The sequence below is a fragment of the Cryptomeria japonica genome, chromosome 9, assembly GCF_030272615.1.
Source record: "Cryptomeria japonica chromosome 9, Sugi_1.0, whole genome shotgun sequence".
Classification (NCBI taxonomy): domain Eukaryota; kingdom Viridiplantae; phylum Streptophyta; class Pinopsida; order Cupressales; family Cupressaceae; genus Cryptomeria; species Cryptomeria japonica.
This window is the reverse complement of record NC_081413.1, coordinates 736,160,881-736,178,333: the sequence shown is the minus strand read 5'-3', so window position 1 is coordinate 736,178,333 and position 17,453 is coordinate 736,160,881. Positions and strand designations below refer to the sequence as shown.

Below are 17,453 nucleotides of genomic sequence, written 5' to 3'. Positions count from 1 at the left end.
TACTTCTTCAAAAGGAGACATGCCAGCAACCTTTAAAAGAGTTGTTAGGAAAAGAGATCCCTCACCGACAACCACTCCTTCACCTAGAAGGGCAAGGCAGAAGCAACAAGCTGTGAGATCTCCAGTCAAACAGGTCACACCTAAAAAGAAGCTGACTCCTAAGAAAAAGAAAAAGGCAAAAACTGACTTGGCACCTCTTGACATTTTGTTAAATGAGATCACAGAGGAAGGAAAACTGAAGAACATAGGGAAAATTTATGACACCCTATCGGCTGATGAGAAAGGGCAAGTTGAGGAGAGTGTAATATTACATATGGACATGTTCAAAAAGTTTTTTATGGAAGTCATAAATGAAATTCCTGATGACTTATACAAAAGACTTGAGGCCAGAAGGCAAGGAGTAATTGAACTGGACAAGAAAATAAAAATAGAAAAACTACTTGTTGTATATCTGGTAAACTACCCAAAAGAAATCGATGATCTGATAGCTCGGGCTAACCGGACAGTTTTTTCCACTGCACACCGGCATATTTCACTGATGGCAGGTAGAATTACAAAAGTTTCAGAGAAAACAGAAGATGGTTGGGACATATTTTTGGTTGAAAAAGAGAAACAAGAAGAATATAGGAATCCCAAGCCTATTAAGGTATATCAGAAGGATAAGGACAAAGGGAAAGGCAAAATTGGTGGACCTCCAAGCATAAAGGTTAAAGATAACCTACCTCCACCTGTAAAAATTACAATCCCTGAAAACCAACCGGCAGCTGAAAGCATGGATGCAAAGGATAGCAATACAAATCCTGAAGTCCTATACACTGTAAATGTTGATACCCAAAAGATCAACATAACAGTTGATAAAGACACAAGTGAAAAATCAGATATGGCTAAAGAGCCTCCGGTAACAGGAGATACAGAGCAACTGGCAAAGGATACAGGGAAAAAGATGGAACCTGAGGCACAAACAGAGAAACCGACAGAGCTAAAGGCTCTGGAACAGATGCCACCGGTAAGCAATGAAGCAGGAAAACTAGTGCTAAAGGAAATGCAGACACAAACTGACCTGCCAGAGGTCAATACAAGCATGGTCACTTCCACCGGTACTCAGTTTGTTGGGTCATCATCAAAGTCAACAAATGTGACTGAGGTATTACTTGAATCCATCAAGAAAATAACTGACTATAGTTCACAAGCTTACAAAACAATAGATGATTCAATACCAATTTTGAAAATAATTGCTCCTGATTGTAATATAGATAATAAAGATTCTTTAGGACAGTTGGATACATTATGTAAATACATTTCTGGCAATATTGAGAAAATAAAGGAAGAATTTGTAAAGGACATTGTAGAAAAGGAGAAACAGAAATTCTTTGAGGAAGAGATAAAGAAGTGTAATAGAGACTTTGACACACTTCTACCGAAACTGTGTAGTTTGTTAAAAGAGTATAAAAACCTATATAAAGACACATGCAAAACAAACTTCCTGACTGTAGATATTGACAAGAAAATAAGCAAGACACAGGAAGAGATAAACAAGCTTGCAGACAATTTTGTCAACTCACCGAATTCACTATCTGTTTTTGAAGATAAGTTAGCAAATTTTGAGGTAGAATTACTTAAACAGGAAAGAGAGAAAGAGACAATAATAAACAAGGCAAAACACTTGAGATCTAAACTGAGTCCAAGATTGGACTATCTAGCATCTCTGCGGAAGGAAATCTCAGAGGCATTAGCACAGGGAAGTAAAACACTGGCAGAACAATTACAGCATCTCACCGGTACTGTGAAGAGGACCGAAACCGCAATAAAAGATAGCAAAAAGTTTATGGACAGTATAAACTTAATTTTGGGCGATCTTTTTCAGATAATAACTACCCAACTACAAGGTTGAGGATATGGACCGGTATAACTACAAACTCTACTAACATCTTGACAACCTTTGTAATTGATGCCAAAGGGGGAGTAGTAGGATGAGAAAGTTCAAAGACAGGAATCCTATGCTCAGGGGGAGCCCTTCATATTTTTGGTAAATTTTTTGGTCTACACATTTTAGACACTTTTTTTGAAATTTCTCATAAGTGTTGCCATCAATGCCAAAGGGGGAGATTGTTGGCATATGGACACTCCAATGAGACATTGTGTGTGATTGAAGGTTTTGTCATTGATGGCAACCTTGCAATCCTATGGCATCGGCAAGACATCATACCAGCAAAGCATTATTCAAGCAAGATAGTGCACCGGCATCAACAAGATCACTCTACACCGGCACCGGCATCGGCACAGAAGAAAAGATGTATACCGGCACAAAGGCCGATAGGATTTTTGATATGTAATATTTTGATTATTATTGTAAGCCGACTTGGCAAATTGTAAAATGACTCTTGTATATAAAAGAGATCATTGTAGACATTTGAGAGAGTAAGGAAGCGAACAAAAAGAAAATTATTAGGCAGACCTAATGTGCGAATTATAGGTCAAGGGTATATGTAAAGAACAGAGTTAGAACCGGTACTGAATCTGGCATTGGAGATGCTATTGTAAAGCAGTACAGATCATTGGATTAGTATAATCCTCATTGTAAGTCAATGTAACTTCTCATTGAGCAGTGAGCTCTAGGCAATTGGCCTTCCTGCATGTGCAGGCCCCTATTGTAAGTAATATTCTCTTATTGGCCAGTAAGTGAATATTGTGGGTCACAAATCCCACCGAGGTTTTCCCACACCGGGTTTCCTCGTTAAACATCTTGTGTTATGGTGTTCTTTTCATGTGGATGTTTTTGATTCTGTTTATTACATTAATTCTTGCATACCGGTATACTGCTACTTTATGTTCTGCATGTTTTAACTTAAGAAAATTTAAATACCGGTTAGATACTGATTCACCCCCCCCTCTCAGTATCTGTGGGAACCCTAACAGCCAAAACAAGAGGAAATATGCAATACCCAGAATGAATATGTTTTTATTTTGAATTATATGAGTGAAACTACAAATCTGCCCTACTAACCGCGACTCCCGAAGATGAAATGAAATGCAAATAACTGAACTTCCAGCACACATCAAGCTACAATGCAATCCTCACTACAAACTCTCACAACTACACTAAATCACCACTAGTTGCTATCTTTCAAGCAAGAAGCAATGCCAAGGCTAGGAGGCATTCATTCCTCGAAGCAACCCCAATACCATTCCGACAGAGTAACACTTCCATAGACATCAGATGCCAAATGAAGGGAAAAGGCCTCCATTTATAAGCTTAACAAGGAATCTCTAGAGGCTTCTAGAAAGTGCGCCCTAATTTCACATTTGAATTTTCCTCCAAGAGATGGCGCCACTTTTAAAGCTTTAAATCAACCTTTATTTTAATTCACTTCTCTTCATAAATTTGGCACCCCTTTTCATAAGCAAGATTTTAGACCTTAGGAAATATTAAATCCCTTCCATGATGCGTCCACCCTTGAAGACCACCTTTTAAAACAACTTGAAGTGATGAAGCTAGGCCAAGGGGTCAACTTTAAAATATAACATTAAAACATAACATTATTTAAATGAAATGAACTTATCTCTCCAAAAACATCCCAAGGCCAAAAGTGACGAAGCCAACTGAACCAACTGAAGAAGAGAACCAACTGTGCCGAAATAATCAGGACCACTGCCAGAAATAGAATTTACTAAAAATAGTAAATTCCAAAAAGTGCTCGGAACGCAAAGCCGGACATACCACTACAAAGCCCTCTAAAAACCCAGAAAGAATCCGCAATCCAAACTCTAATTCACGAGCAACAACAACCTCCAAAACTGGAAACCCTAGTTTCACCCATTGAGTAGCCTACGGGTCTCCGAAATAGGCCATCGGTCAACTGAAACATCACGCCTAAGAAGGGGGCATTACAAGTTGGCTGCCCCTAAGCCTAAATTTCAATCAAAGCCTTCCCCATTTCGTAAAGACAAGAAGAAATTTTCTAATCAGCCTAAGAAGTTCCCTCCCCGGATGGATGATGAGCTCCGTCAAGAACTTCGGAGGAAGAATTTGTGTTACTCATGCAAGGAACCTTGGGTTCCGGGTCATAGATGCAATGGAAAGGGTAATGCTCAGCAAATGGAAACATATTCAGCTGATGGATCAGATTCTGAAAATTCAGAACAGCAGCTTGATTCGGAGGAAAGTGAGTATGAAGAGGCTCCAGAAGGGCCTGAAAGTGATCGAGATGATAAGGGTATAGTTGCCCAACTCTCTAGCTTCCACAAGAATGAATCATTCAGAGTTCGAGGAGCATTGGGAGAGCACCGACTTGTTGCTCTAATTGATACAGGAGCAACTCACAACTTCATTGATGCTAGGATTGTTGCCAAGAGAGGTCTTATCACTAATGATGTTGAAGACTTCAAGGTCATGGTGGCTAATGGATCAACAATTTGTTGTAAACGGATGGTGTCGAACATGTCAATGAAGCTTGGTAATTATGAAGTCAGGGATGACTTCTATGTTGTCAATATTGGAGGGACCGATGATGGTCCTAGGCATTCAGTGGCTATGATCTCTTGGTGAGATCACTCTTAACTTGCAAACCATGGAGTTAAAATTCATGACTGAAGGGAAGAAGGTGGTTTTGCGAGGAATGTCTAATGGGGGTCCTTGGATTGTATCCTTGAAGAGGATGGAGAGGCTGATCCGTCATAACCAAGTAGAGTGGGCAGCAGAATGTGTGTTAATGCCATCAAACCCATTAGAAGACAAGGGCAGCTACACTATTGATATTCAAGCTCTAATCACAGACAAGAGCAAGGTCTTTGGAAATCTACCACTTAGAAGATCTCCTGAGTATATGGTCATGCCATCCCACTCATCTGGAGAAAGGAGAAGCTATCCTAAAGACATTCGGGCTTTGATTTCAAAGAGGAGCAAGGTGTTTGAGACTCCACCCCCAGGTAGGCCGCCTGAGCGTGGTACTGAACACATCATTGAGTTGGAAGAGGGTACTAAGCCTATCATGATTACTCCTTACCGTTACCCAAAGAAGCAGAAGGACGGGATTGAGAAAGCCATTAAGGAGCTTCTAGAAATGGGTTATATTAGGCCAAGTAAGAGCCCCTTTGCTTCAGCTGTTGTATTGGTGAAGAAGAAGGATGGGACCATGCGTATGTGCGTGGATTACCAAGCCTTAAATCAGAAAACCATCAAGAATCGATACCCCATTTTGAGGATTGATGAGCTCATTGATGAGTTGCATGGTGTCGTGTACTTCTCCAAGATAGATCTCAGATCGAGCTACCATCAAATCAGAATGAGGGCTTCTGATGTGGAGAAGACTGCTTTCAGATGCCACTTTGGGCATTTCGAATTTCTAGTCATGCCTTTTGGTTTGACTAATGCTCCAGCCACATTTCAGTCCTGCATGAACAGAATCTTTCAGAAGCAGTTGAGGAAGTTTGTGCTCAAATTTTTCGATGAGATTCTCATCTTCAGCGAGTCTTGGAAGGAGCACTTACAACACTCAGATGAAATTCTTAGCATTTTGGAGTCTGAATCATTGTTTGCCAAAGAATCTAAGTGTGAGTTTGGAATGAGGGAGTTGCTCTACTTGGGGCACATCATCAGTGCAAAGGGTGTGAAGGTGGATCCCGAAAAGATTAGAGCTATCCTTGATTGGCCACCACCTGAGAACATAACTCATTTGAAAGGATTATTGGGTCTATGCGGTTTTTACAGAAGGTTTGTGAGGGGTTATTCTCAGTTGGCTGCCCCCCTCACAGATCTCACTAAGAAAGGAGCCTTTGGGTGGTCTGCAAAGGCACAAACAGTGTTTGATCAGTTTAAGGAAATCATGAGCTCATGCCCGGTTTTGGCCTTACCAGATTTCACCAAGCCTTTTGAACTGCAATGTGATGCGTCAGGGGAAGGTGTTGGTGCAGTTCTTATGCAAGACAAGCACCCTATTGTCTTTAAAAGTAGAAAGCTGAGAGGGCTTGAAAGGCTATATTCAATCTATGACAAGGAGATGCTTGAAATAATGCATGCCCTTGCGAAATTCAAGCAGTACCTGGTGGGAAGTAGGTTCGTTGTTAAGACTGATCATAACAGTCTTAAGCATTTCATGCACTAGAAAGATTTGAATGAAAAGCAGCAAAAGTGGGTTAGTAAGCTCCAGGCTTATGACTTCGACATTGAGTATGTGAAGGGGAAGAACAAAATAGTGGCCGATGCCCTTTCACGGAGACCGCATCTAAGCTCTATATGTGAGCTTACTGCTAATTGGAGGGACCTATTGCTTGTTGATTATGCCAAAAATCAGTTTGCAACCAGAATTGTTAAAGGCACTTTTCATGATGAAAAGTACAGTTTGGTTGATGGATTGATTTTGTATAAGGGAAGAATCCTTCTTCTACCTGAATCGAAGTTGAAGGAGAAGGTATTGCAGACTTTTCACGACATTCCCCTTGCTGGCCACCAAGGTTTTTTCAAGACTTACAAGCAAATCCGAGAGAGATTCACTTGGAAAGGGTTGAAAAGAGATGTCTTAAAGTACGTTAGGGAATGCCATACTTGTCAGAAGAACAAGGATGACCACACAGCACCCGTTGATTTATTGCAACCATTGCCAATTCCCAGTCAAAAATGGGAAAGTGTCTCTATGGATTTCATCACTGGGTTGCCAAAGGCTAGTGGGAAGGATTGCATCTATGTGGTGGTGAATAGATTGACAAAATTTGCTCATTTTTTTGCCATCACTAGCTCATTTACAGCAGCTCAGGTTGCTGATTTGTTCTTCCGTGAGGTGTTTAGGCTACATGGGCTGCCTAAAAATATTGTGAGTAATAGGGATAGCAAGTTCCTAAGCTCCTTCTGGCAAGAGATTTTTAGATTATGTGGTACTGTGCTAACCCCAAGCACGAGTTACCGTCCCCAAACAAATGGACAAACAGAGATAGTAAATAAGTGGTTGGAGGGTTACTTGAGGAACTACATTTCAGAACAGCAGAAGGCCTGGGTAAGATGGCTACATCTTGGTGAATACTGCTACAATTCCACTTATCACATGTCCATTAGGATGTCACCTTTCATGGCACTTTACAGTTATGAAGCCCCTAATTTTGTTGATTTGGTGTTTGGAGATAGTAGAGCACCTCAGGCTAAGGATATGGTTCAGCAGTGTCAGGATATTCTGAAGGCATTGAAGGACAACCTCCAGATTGCACAGAATCGGCAGAAGTTGTATGCTAATCAGTAGCATATTGAGCGCTCATTTGAGGTTGATGATATGGTCTACCTAAGACTTCAGCCCTTCAGACAATCTACTCTCAAGAAGAGTGCAGCGGAAAAACTCAAGCCACGTTTCTATGGACCATTTAGGGCCATCAGGAGAGTGGGAGTTGTGGCTTACGAGTTGGATCTCCCAGCGAGTAGCCGAGTACATAATGTCTTCCACATGTCACGCCTCAAAAAGGCGCTTGGGCACAATGTGATAGTCTCTTCTGATGACTTGCCTCCTTTGGATGAAGAGGGAGAATTGGTGCTAGTTCCTGAGGTCATCCTTGATGTCAGGGAACGATTGTTGAGGAGGAGGACCATCCTAGAGTATTTGGTTAAGTGGAAGGACTTACCGGTGGAGGATGCTACATGGGAGAATGAGGAGGTTTTACAACATCCTAGCTTGCAATTGCTTGAGGACAAGCAATTTTGGGAAAGGCGGATTGTAATATCCCCTTCCTTGTGATGTTGCATTCAATGGTCCATTGGCCTATTCCGGAGACCCGTAGGCTATGTGGAAAGGTGAATTAAGGGTTCCCATGTTCCTTGGAGTTCCGACCAAACTTGTCAAGGGTGGAATGTGAACTTACTATTTTTAGTAAGTTAAGGTTTGGCCGTCGAGATGGTACAGAGTTGCTAAGCTCACCAAGCTCTTTCTCTAGTTGCGAAGATAACGATTTTTGGAGCATTATTTCATGACTTACTATTTTTAGTAAGTAGCAGTTTGGGGCATTCTATTTTTGGCAGTCCTAGATTTGGTCATGTTCCAGCACAATTCAGTGATCCTCATTGCTCAGCTTCATCCGGATTCTGTTGATGATCGGTACTGGAGTTATAAGCAATTTAATTAAATATTATTCCTTATCCTAAGGTTATTATTTAATTATTTTATTACTGATTGATGTTATGAGGAATTGTGCAGAAATTGATATTTTTCCTAAGTCTTGCCTAGGCGAATTATTTAATGAATATATGAGACTTTATTTTCGATATACTCCAAAGTCATATCATGCCAAAATCGTGGTCTTCTTCTTGGGCGCGATTTTTGGACTTAGGAAAGTGGGCGCCACTTTGGGTCCACCACTTGAAATGAAAGGCAATTTGAATGAGGCGAATTTTGAGGCAGTTTCATTTGAATTTCATAATGGAAAAGCTATAAAAACAGGTGTTGGGCTCCTCATTTGTTTATCCAGAGAAAATATATCATTATGCTGTCGGAATGACTCCAGACATTCTTCGAGGGTGAATACCTCCTAGATCCTTCCTTCCAGTTTAGAGTGTGAGACATCACTCCTAGCTGTGGTGCGTAGTTGTGAGCTTTTTTGGTGATTTTCGGGTGTGTTGGTGAAGAAGTGTGTGTTGCTGGTTTTTGGGTGTTGCTGGTGTGTTGGCTGGAAGTGCATTTTGCTCGTAGCTGCCGGTGTGTTGAGTGCATCATTCTGGGTGAGGGCTTGTTGGAAGCGTATTAGAGAGACGATAGTTCTTCTATATTGGCGTGGCATTTGGAGAACTCTCCAATTTTTAGTTGCAAATTGAACTATTCAGCAAAAATGCCATTTCCAGAATTGCCTTGGGTTGCGTGCATTGCTGTTGATGCTCTCCAATTGCAGTTTCAAGGTATTGTTTTGTTTGCTTATGTCATACACTTCATTAGCTTCTGGTTTGGCATGATTCTATTGGGTTTTGAGAGAGTTACAAGCAATTTAGTGGGTTTCGGGATGGCTGGTTCTGCGTTTTCCTTGTATCTGATTTCAGAACAGCAAGTAGTATTCTTGGTTAGAATGTGTTAGTGAATTCTTAAGATATGTACTTCACTCTATCTTCTTTCACATTTCTATCATTGTAAGAATTGTCTCAGTAGTACTGACCAATTCATTCTATATTGCATTTCCCGCTGAACAAGTGGAAGAGGATGGCTTAGCCGCCTGTATGTTTTGTAATTCAATTTGTCCTCCCACTGAGCAAGTGGTTGAGTGATATTGTCCTCCCGCTGAGATATGCTATTGAGTGATAGTTTTATTTAAAAGATCTCCCGCTGCATAAGCGGTAGAGTGATTTTGTTTTGTTATGCTCTTGTTGCCTTGGTTGGTTTACCGCCAAGTTTGTGTTCTTCATCCCGCTGAAAAGTGGAAGGGGCTGGCTTGCCGCCCAGTATTGTATTTGCATTGTAATTTCCAACGGATTGATGAGCTAACAAACCCCTTATCGCCATATGCTCTCACCTTCCCACATTGGGCTCTTGGTGATCAAAAAGTGGAAGGGTTACTTTTCAGTAGTATTGGGATTATATTTCCTAACTTTAGCGGGTGCATTGTAATATTGTTGTGCTTGAAAACCGAAAAAATAAGTGGTAATATTACTGTGGGATAGGAGAAACTTGTTTTCTTGCATTTAGTTTTGTTTGGTTATGTTGCTAGGTTGGGTGTGAAATATAATCTTTTTTATCATGTTTTAACCACTGAGATTCTTTGGCTATTGTGGAAGTTGAGAAATGGGGATCGTCTTCAAGGCAAGAGACCTTTCAAAATATTGCTTTGCAGGTTACCATGACTCTCGAGATCTCAAAAGAAAAGTTCCGGGAACTAATGGACAATGGACAAGCAAATATAAAGAGGTCCGAGACCAAAACAGCAAAGTTTTGGCCACATGCCAGAGAGGAAGATGATAAATTTGTGAAAAACTATATGCAGTTTCAAAAAAGGAATAATAAAAATTTCACATTTGATATGCTTTTAGAGGATATGGAACTCAAAGAAAGTTAAAATAATCATGAGGTTGACACTGATCTGGAAGTTGTAAGAACTTATGATAACATATCAGATGTTACTCCTCCCGATTGGGACTTATGAGATGGATAGATATGGTGAAAGTTGGAACAAATAGTTTAGTTTAGAAAAGATATTTGGCATGGTGATGTTTTCTTGTATGATGTGGTCAGATTTCTATCATGTGTTTTTTCTGTTTTATGGATGTTGTAAGGACGGTAGAGTCCATGAAACTTGACTGCCCATCCTGGGCATACATGGTACATTGTAAACAGCCCTCTTTTTGGTAATAGATAATCAATTCAAAATATCTCAAGCTAGAAGATGAAATGCCTTTTTCCACCAATTCATTTAATCTTATTAAAACAGGTGCTTCAAGTGATGCCCTATTTTATTTGGTCCATTTTCCAAGCTCCCAAAAGGTGCACAAAGTAAATAATGGATGCAACTTCAGTTCAGATTTTTTCCGTGTGACAGGGTGGTCCATAACTCTAGCAAATGTGAGGTTATCCTATTAGGTAGTATTTATACCGGACACAATGACAGTGATCTATGCTTACAAGTCTTGAATGAAATCAAATGAAAGATTTTAATAGCATCCATGGGACCAAAACAGCTATGGAACCCAAGAACAGCACACAGTCCCCAGAAACAGAGCACCAACGCCTTATACTATTTGTAACCTCCTTTGGAGAATATGGTTCGAGCTTGTCCAATTGACGCGTTGAAGGCAACTAACAACCTAAGCCCACCATTTCTTTTAATTAAGAGAAAACAAAACAAAATAAGAAGATAAGATTATTTCTCGCCCATTTTAAAGACACACCTGAGAGCAATTCGATCCTTGACAGAAGAAAGAGGCTGATAAAATTCGAGTTTCCCAACAATTCTCGCAACAGCGCCCTCTGCCTGTGCGATGCGCTTCATCTCTACCAGAGGAGTCCACCCTATTAACTGCATCACAGTACCATAAACCCGACTAATCCTTCAGAGCTAAAAATGTTTCTAAAAACTGAAAGATTCTATTTATTTATTTGTTTATTCATATGCTTATATGTAATTTTACAAAGGTGGGCTTTGTATGGTTACCTGGGTAACATCTGATGCAATGTTCTCTCTGAGAACTCCGGGAGAAGATATGAGTCGTGATATTCCTTCCATGCTGGTCTTTAAGTTCTTCTCCACCACATTTGATCCTCCTCTTTAGTAGATGTGTATTTCAGTCAAAATGCTCGAGACTCAGGAATCCTCAATTCTTTAATCAATTCTTTAGTCAGTTCTGACTCACAATTTTTTTAGCAAAATGCTTTTATATTAGAATAGATAAGAAGAAGAAAAAATTTTAAGTGATTACAATCAAAACCCGACAAAACTTGCACAGCGAACATAGGAAAGAACAAGTGCTCTGGGAGGAATCTTAACCTTCTGCAGTTGATTTATGGGACATCACATTGTGTCATTTTAGCTATGGGATTTGAATGTCATTTTAGCTTTCTGATTTGTTTTTTTCGTTTTTTTAAATATTTATAATCATAAATATATGCAAAAGGATATCTCTTGGAGTTGGTTTAGAGGGCATCACATTGGGCAATTTTAATTTTAAGATTTGTTATGTCATTATAGCTTTCTGATATGTTTATATTTTGTGTGAAGGGAGTAAAATTTGATGGTTACATAATGATATTTAGGTATTTTTGTTGTAAAATATAATAATATTTTTAAAAAAATTATGAAGTGAAAGGAGAAATTATAAAAACAATCGTCAAAGGATAATATATTTATCATATATATATTGAAAGATAACTTCGAATATATGTTGAAACTAAAATTCAGAAAGAGAGAGTTCTTCTATGGCTGGTTTTTTACATTAGTAACTTTCACACATGAATTAGTGGCAAATCTTTAATGAGAGAAAATTGTTTTTTATCAAAGGTTATTCTCATATTATTAATTTTTTTAAGAACAAGAAGGTCAAGGAAGAGATCCCAATTAGTTTTATTGTGGTGTCATTGCACAAAAGTTTTCTCATTGATAAGATCATTGACCTGGTAGGGAGTTGTATTGAACACAAGATGACTTTCCTAATTGAATTGTGTATTAACCTAAAAACAAAGATCATTTTTTGGAGAAACTTATATGAACAAATAAAAGAGGTGGAAATGTGGTGTGACCATTGTCTCTAGTTGTATCTAAAATTTTCAATGAGTTTGTTAAGGGCAAAATTCTCTCTATTTTCCCCTCTTAAACCATGATGGTGAAAGCATTATTGATTGAGGAGTTTTAGCTACAAGATTGAACAAGGTATATGCATTAGAAGGCGCTCCTTGATCAAGGAAATATCTAGTGTTACTCCTCTGAGGGCCCAACTAAAGGCACTCTGTAGATAGCAAATATGTCACTAATAATAAATAATATTGTGTCTATATCTTGTTAATAATGGCAGTGTAATTAGTTCTTGGGAGTCATGTCTTTTGTCGATATTTGGCCGGCATAACCAATCGTACAGTACTATTTATATTGTTGTTGTATCGAGAATAGGGGATATTGATGATGTACAAACATTACACCTAGGAATAAAGGAATATCATTTTGCCATATTTTGTGTTGAATATCTTTTTCTATCAGCTATGTTATGTTTCTATGTTTTCTCTATCCACTATAAGTTAAAGTTGTTCCATTCAGGAGTAAACATTTTGGCGCTATTGTCAATTCAAATCTAGAGAGCCAAGAGTACCCAAGAGTGGCGATAGGCATGGCGAAGTAATGGGCTGATCGTTTGACCAACAAGTGCTAGTAATTGAAAATGACAATGAGGAGGAAACACCGAAAGATCGGTTGACGCAAGACTTGGTGAATCTATGGGAAGTTTTGGTTGATTAATACATATAGAGACAAACTCAGGAGAGAGTGGTCCTTGATGTTGGGATTAAGGTGTCTCAACCTTTGCGAATCCTAACATTGGCTTGTGCATTTATTTTAATTTATTTATTATTTTATTTATTGCCTACAAATTTCTAGTCATCTAGTGGGATCCACAGGCTTGGTAGCATCCTATTTGGTGATGATTGTATGACACATATGTTGCACATGTGGAGGTAGGAATCCCATGCGAGGATCTTGACAAATGTTGGCCTATGACAGATTCTATGACAGAATGGGTAAGTGGCAGAAGATACCTTTTGCATGGAGAGGGTTATGACGAGTTGTAAGAGAATAAGCTAAAATTAGTCATTAATGATAGATTCTCTTACAACTGTAATTGTTGTAAGATATGACAGTTGTAAGATGTGTAAGAGCATGTGTCATACCTTGAAATAGTAAATTTTGAGTGCCCAACTTAGGAGGTTTGAATGGGCAGTCATTTGGAGACGTACATGTGTCATTTGCATGCTTTTTGGTGGCCAAAAAATAGGGCCAAATGTTATGCATGACCCCATCTTGATGCTTCATCTAGAAGCTTCCTCTTGAGTTGTATTTCTCTATAAAAGGTAGTCTTGAGGAGTGTTAGATATGTAATGTTTGCAAGTGAAGTGTTATGCTGTTGGAATTAATCCAAGTTGTGGGCTGTAGTTGTAGACTCATGTTGAAGAAGCTAAGTGTTGGCATTGTATTGTAAGATTTTGATTACTAGAATACAAAGTATTGTGCTTTTGGAGTGTGGGGTTTTTTACCCGAAAGGTTTTTCCCCATGATATATCTTGTGTTCATTGTTTATCTTTATGCATGTTTATTATCTCTCTATGAATGTGTTTCTATTTCTGTAATAGATGATTTGTAAGAAAATTTGCACTATCTCCCCCACTAGGTTAGTGTTAGGAAGCATTTTCCACACCTTAGCTCCCTTTCACCTAAGAGCATGATACACAATGAACTCCCAATGAAACATGGGGTATTTGATCTTCTCAGCAAAATTCCAAGGTTGTTGGCACAAAATTTGATTGAACTACAAGACCGGTGAGAGGAAAGGAACTGAGAGCACCGTCAGCAGCAAATACTGCAATGATATAAAGAGAGGACCTATAGGGAGGAAGAAAAGCGAGATACTAGCAGACATCGTACCCCCAACAATTAATGCTCCTATGACCAAATAAAGACCAATGTACCAGAAACACCCGAGAGGAAGAGAGGGATTGGTAAGTAGATCTATCCGCCAGAGAGAGCAAAGTGAGAGGAGATGATGATTATGAGGAATCATCGAAGATTCGAAGAGTCGAGCAAGAAGTAGGAGTTGAAGTGCCAGTCGAATTTGAAGCCATAGTCAAGAGAGAGAAAAATTGTGTACATGGAGTGAGTTGGGAGAGGTTGCCAGAAACCTGCCACTCTCGAATGATGAAGTAAGTGAATATCTCTCTGACCAAGGAAGTAACCAAATCGTACACTCTTCTTCAAGCAAATACTCTGAATCTAGTACCAATACCAGTAGCTTGTTTATATAATCAATACATGACACAGAAGAAAGGAACCTCCAAACAGAAGTTTTCAAATTGTTTGAAACAAAATTATACCGTATCAAGAATTTATCCCTCATTGAGGAACCGAGAATAGGGGGGTTGAGTTGAAGACTCCAGGGAGGAGAGAATATAAAAGCGAAGAAGGTGACCAAGGTGTAGAAGGTGCAGAAGGTGGACGCGTAGAGAGCTCATGTGTAGCTGACAGTGCAAGAGAGGCACAAGAATGTGAGCGCGAGCAAGACAATCCAATCTAGTTGAATACACATGGTACCTTCTGAGTGAAGATAATGTTGAACACCCAAGAGAAGCAAAAACTTTTAAAATTTATAGGGGACATATTAGAGGATCTCATACACCATTGCAAGATTTGTATAACAATATGGGAGGTGAATGGCTAAGAAGACAAGGATTACTGGCAAAAGGCATTTCCTACCATCCTACGGGGAATTGTCATCAACTAGTATACAAAGCTAGAGGCTAAGCATAAGGCGGGATGGACTGAACTTAAGAAGGAATTTCAAGAGGAATTCAAACGACTCAGAGATGACAATGAGATTGTTGCAAAAATTTATAGCGCTTGACAAGAGAAGAATGAGAACATATGAGCATACAATCGTAGGCTCAAGGAACCACTGAACAAGATGAAAAACAAACCAACATATGGACTGAAGAAGCGATGGGTCATTGAAGGATTGATTCCCTCCTTGAGGAAAAAAATGAAGGTAGTACCCTTGTACTCGTACATTGATGCTTACAATCAAGTGATGGACATAGAAAGCGAGAATAAGACATTGCAGGGAAAGACGAAGGCCAATTACAATGATAGCATGGGAGAAAGCAGTGATGGAAAATCAAAAACTGTATAGGCCCTATGGAGGGATATGTTGTGAATGCTGAAGGATCTAAAGGCGGAGAAAGACAATGGTAAGGATAGTAAAGAGTTGTGGTGCACCGACTACAAGGTAAGTCATACAAAGGCTACTTGCTTAAACAAGTCATTTTGCAACATCTGTCTAGTATTGAGACATTCTGTCAAGGAATACCCATACAATTTGAAAACAAGAAGCACACAAGTGCTCTTCGCCCAAGGGGAACAAACAACCCCCCCAGCCACACCTCCAAAACCACTTGCCAACTCTAAAGCATCTCCTAGAGGGTACCGATATTACAGGCAATGGAATAATAATATCAATAATAACACCCCACGAAGGAGAATATAGTATGATGTAAAGGGTAGACCCATGATTTAATGTCAAAGTTGTAATGAATGGGGTTACTTCGCGCAAGACTGTTAGACTAGCCAAAGTAATAATGTGGGGTCACTATGCAAATGGTGTGGAACCGAAAACCACAAAGACATTGATTACTTGAAACAAATAGGGGTGAACATGTTAGACATGAAGGAGCTAGATGAGGAAGTACCAGCGATCACAAACTCTAGACTAAGAAGGCAGTATATCCTAACTTCCATACGAAGAAGGAAAGACTTCGAGAAGCTAATGTTGATGTTGAACGGGAAATGGCGGAAGAGAGAAGTGTTTCAAATGAGGTGCCAATAATCCACTATGATCAAAGTCGGAGAAAATTATCATGAGATAGATGTTGCAGGCCACCATACCTGTACGAGTATTTGGTCTTCTGCAAACCATGTCTCAACTGAAGATGGTCATTACCAACATAGTCGGTGACAACACAGTCGGCCAGGACCATATAAATCTAATGGAGAAGCCAACAAGCAGCCTGGTCACTAATCCGATGTTGCTAGCAGTGGGCATTGGAAGGAAGTCTGTCATAGTTGAGATGGAGATAATGGCATAAAAGTTGACAAACACCATCGCCAATGGAGGCTCTAGCGTGAACATACTACCAAAGGAGACATAGAAGGGGCCTAGCAAGCCAACACTTTGCCCACCAACATTCCATCTAGTAGGTGCTGACTAGCATGACATCAAACCACTTGGGATGCTCGTGGCACAAAAGGTCACCATTGGCACTCAACATTTCCTTCTGGACTTTTTCGTCATCCTATTGGAGAAGAAGGCATACAACTCTCTCCTCTAAAGGAGATAACTAATCACGACGAAGGAAAACCACAAAAGGAAGAAAAATACACTTTCCATTGAGAGTGACAAAAGTACATCATCGACCTATGGAGCCAGGAAGTAAGCCAAGAGTTGGCATTAAACTTGGAGTTTGAGAATGGAGAGTTCAAGATGGAGGAAGCAAGGACAATGGAACCCAATGATGAAGAGGTGTTGCAACTTGGAAGATTCTTGAAGGATGAGACAAACTCCCTCAACGGGTTGTTCCACTAGTAGATGTACGACTACAAGGTCTTCCACCTCGAGTGTAACATTTTGCAGATTGGGGAGATTGAAGAAGTTGGTACAAAGAAGGCCACCTTCCCTTTGAAATATGGAAAGAACAAGGAGGTATTGAGAAGAGTAGATGATATACCTACTCACCGATTCAAGAGGGATAAAATGAAAAATTATGAGGAACCAAACATAAATAAGGTTGACCTAGGGGAACAAGACAACCTGGAGGTGATACTGGTAGGGGATTACTAGAACCCTATACTCATGGCAACGAAATTCAAAATATTCATGGAGTATAAGGATGTCTTCGCATGTATGTACAAGGATTCTAAAGGGGTATCCCTAGAGTTGTGCATGCAATGGATACTTCTCATACCAAGCACACAACACATATGGAAGAGACCATATAGAATGAACAAAATTTATGTAGCAAGAGTGAAGGAAGAGATTGAGAAGATGTTGGAAGATGGTACCATTTTCAAAGTAGAAACAAGTGAGTGGGTCTCACCGATCATGATATCCCTTGAAAAGGAAGCAAATCAAATCTAGATCTACATGGGCTTTTGGTGTCTTAACACAGTCACAATCAAAAACCCCTTTCTAATCTCGTTTATGGATAGCATACTAGAGGAGGTGGCAGGACAAGATATGTACTCATTCATAGATGGGTTTT

The 17,453-nt window shown here is 39.6% G+C and overlaps 1 protein-coding gene across 2 annotated transcripts in view; it reads right to left on the bottom strand.

Moving 5' to 3' along the window:
• LOC131038672 (cysteine synthase, chloroplastic/chromoplastic) overlaps positions 1–11,491 on the bottom strand; it is a 183,937-nt gene extending 172,446 nt beyond the window's left edge. The window contains exons 1-3 of one of the 2 annotated variants that reach the window (XM_057971179.2): positions 11,434–11,491; positions 11,101–11,290; positions 10,838–10,965 (exon numbers count right to left, since the gene is read on the bottom strand). In XM_057971179.2, coding sequence (XP_057827162.2) covers positions 10,838–10,965; positions 11,101–11,172 — 200 coding nt within the window. In that variant the 5' untranslated portion in view covers positions 11,173–11,290; positions 11,434–11,491. Of the gene's footprint in view, positions 1–10,837; positions 10,966–11,100; positions 11,404–11,433 lie in introns of those variants that run through there. The other variant, XM_057971180.2, reaches the window with a different exon arrangement.
• Positions 11,492–17,453: the final 5,962 nt, after the last annotated feature.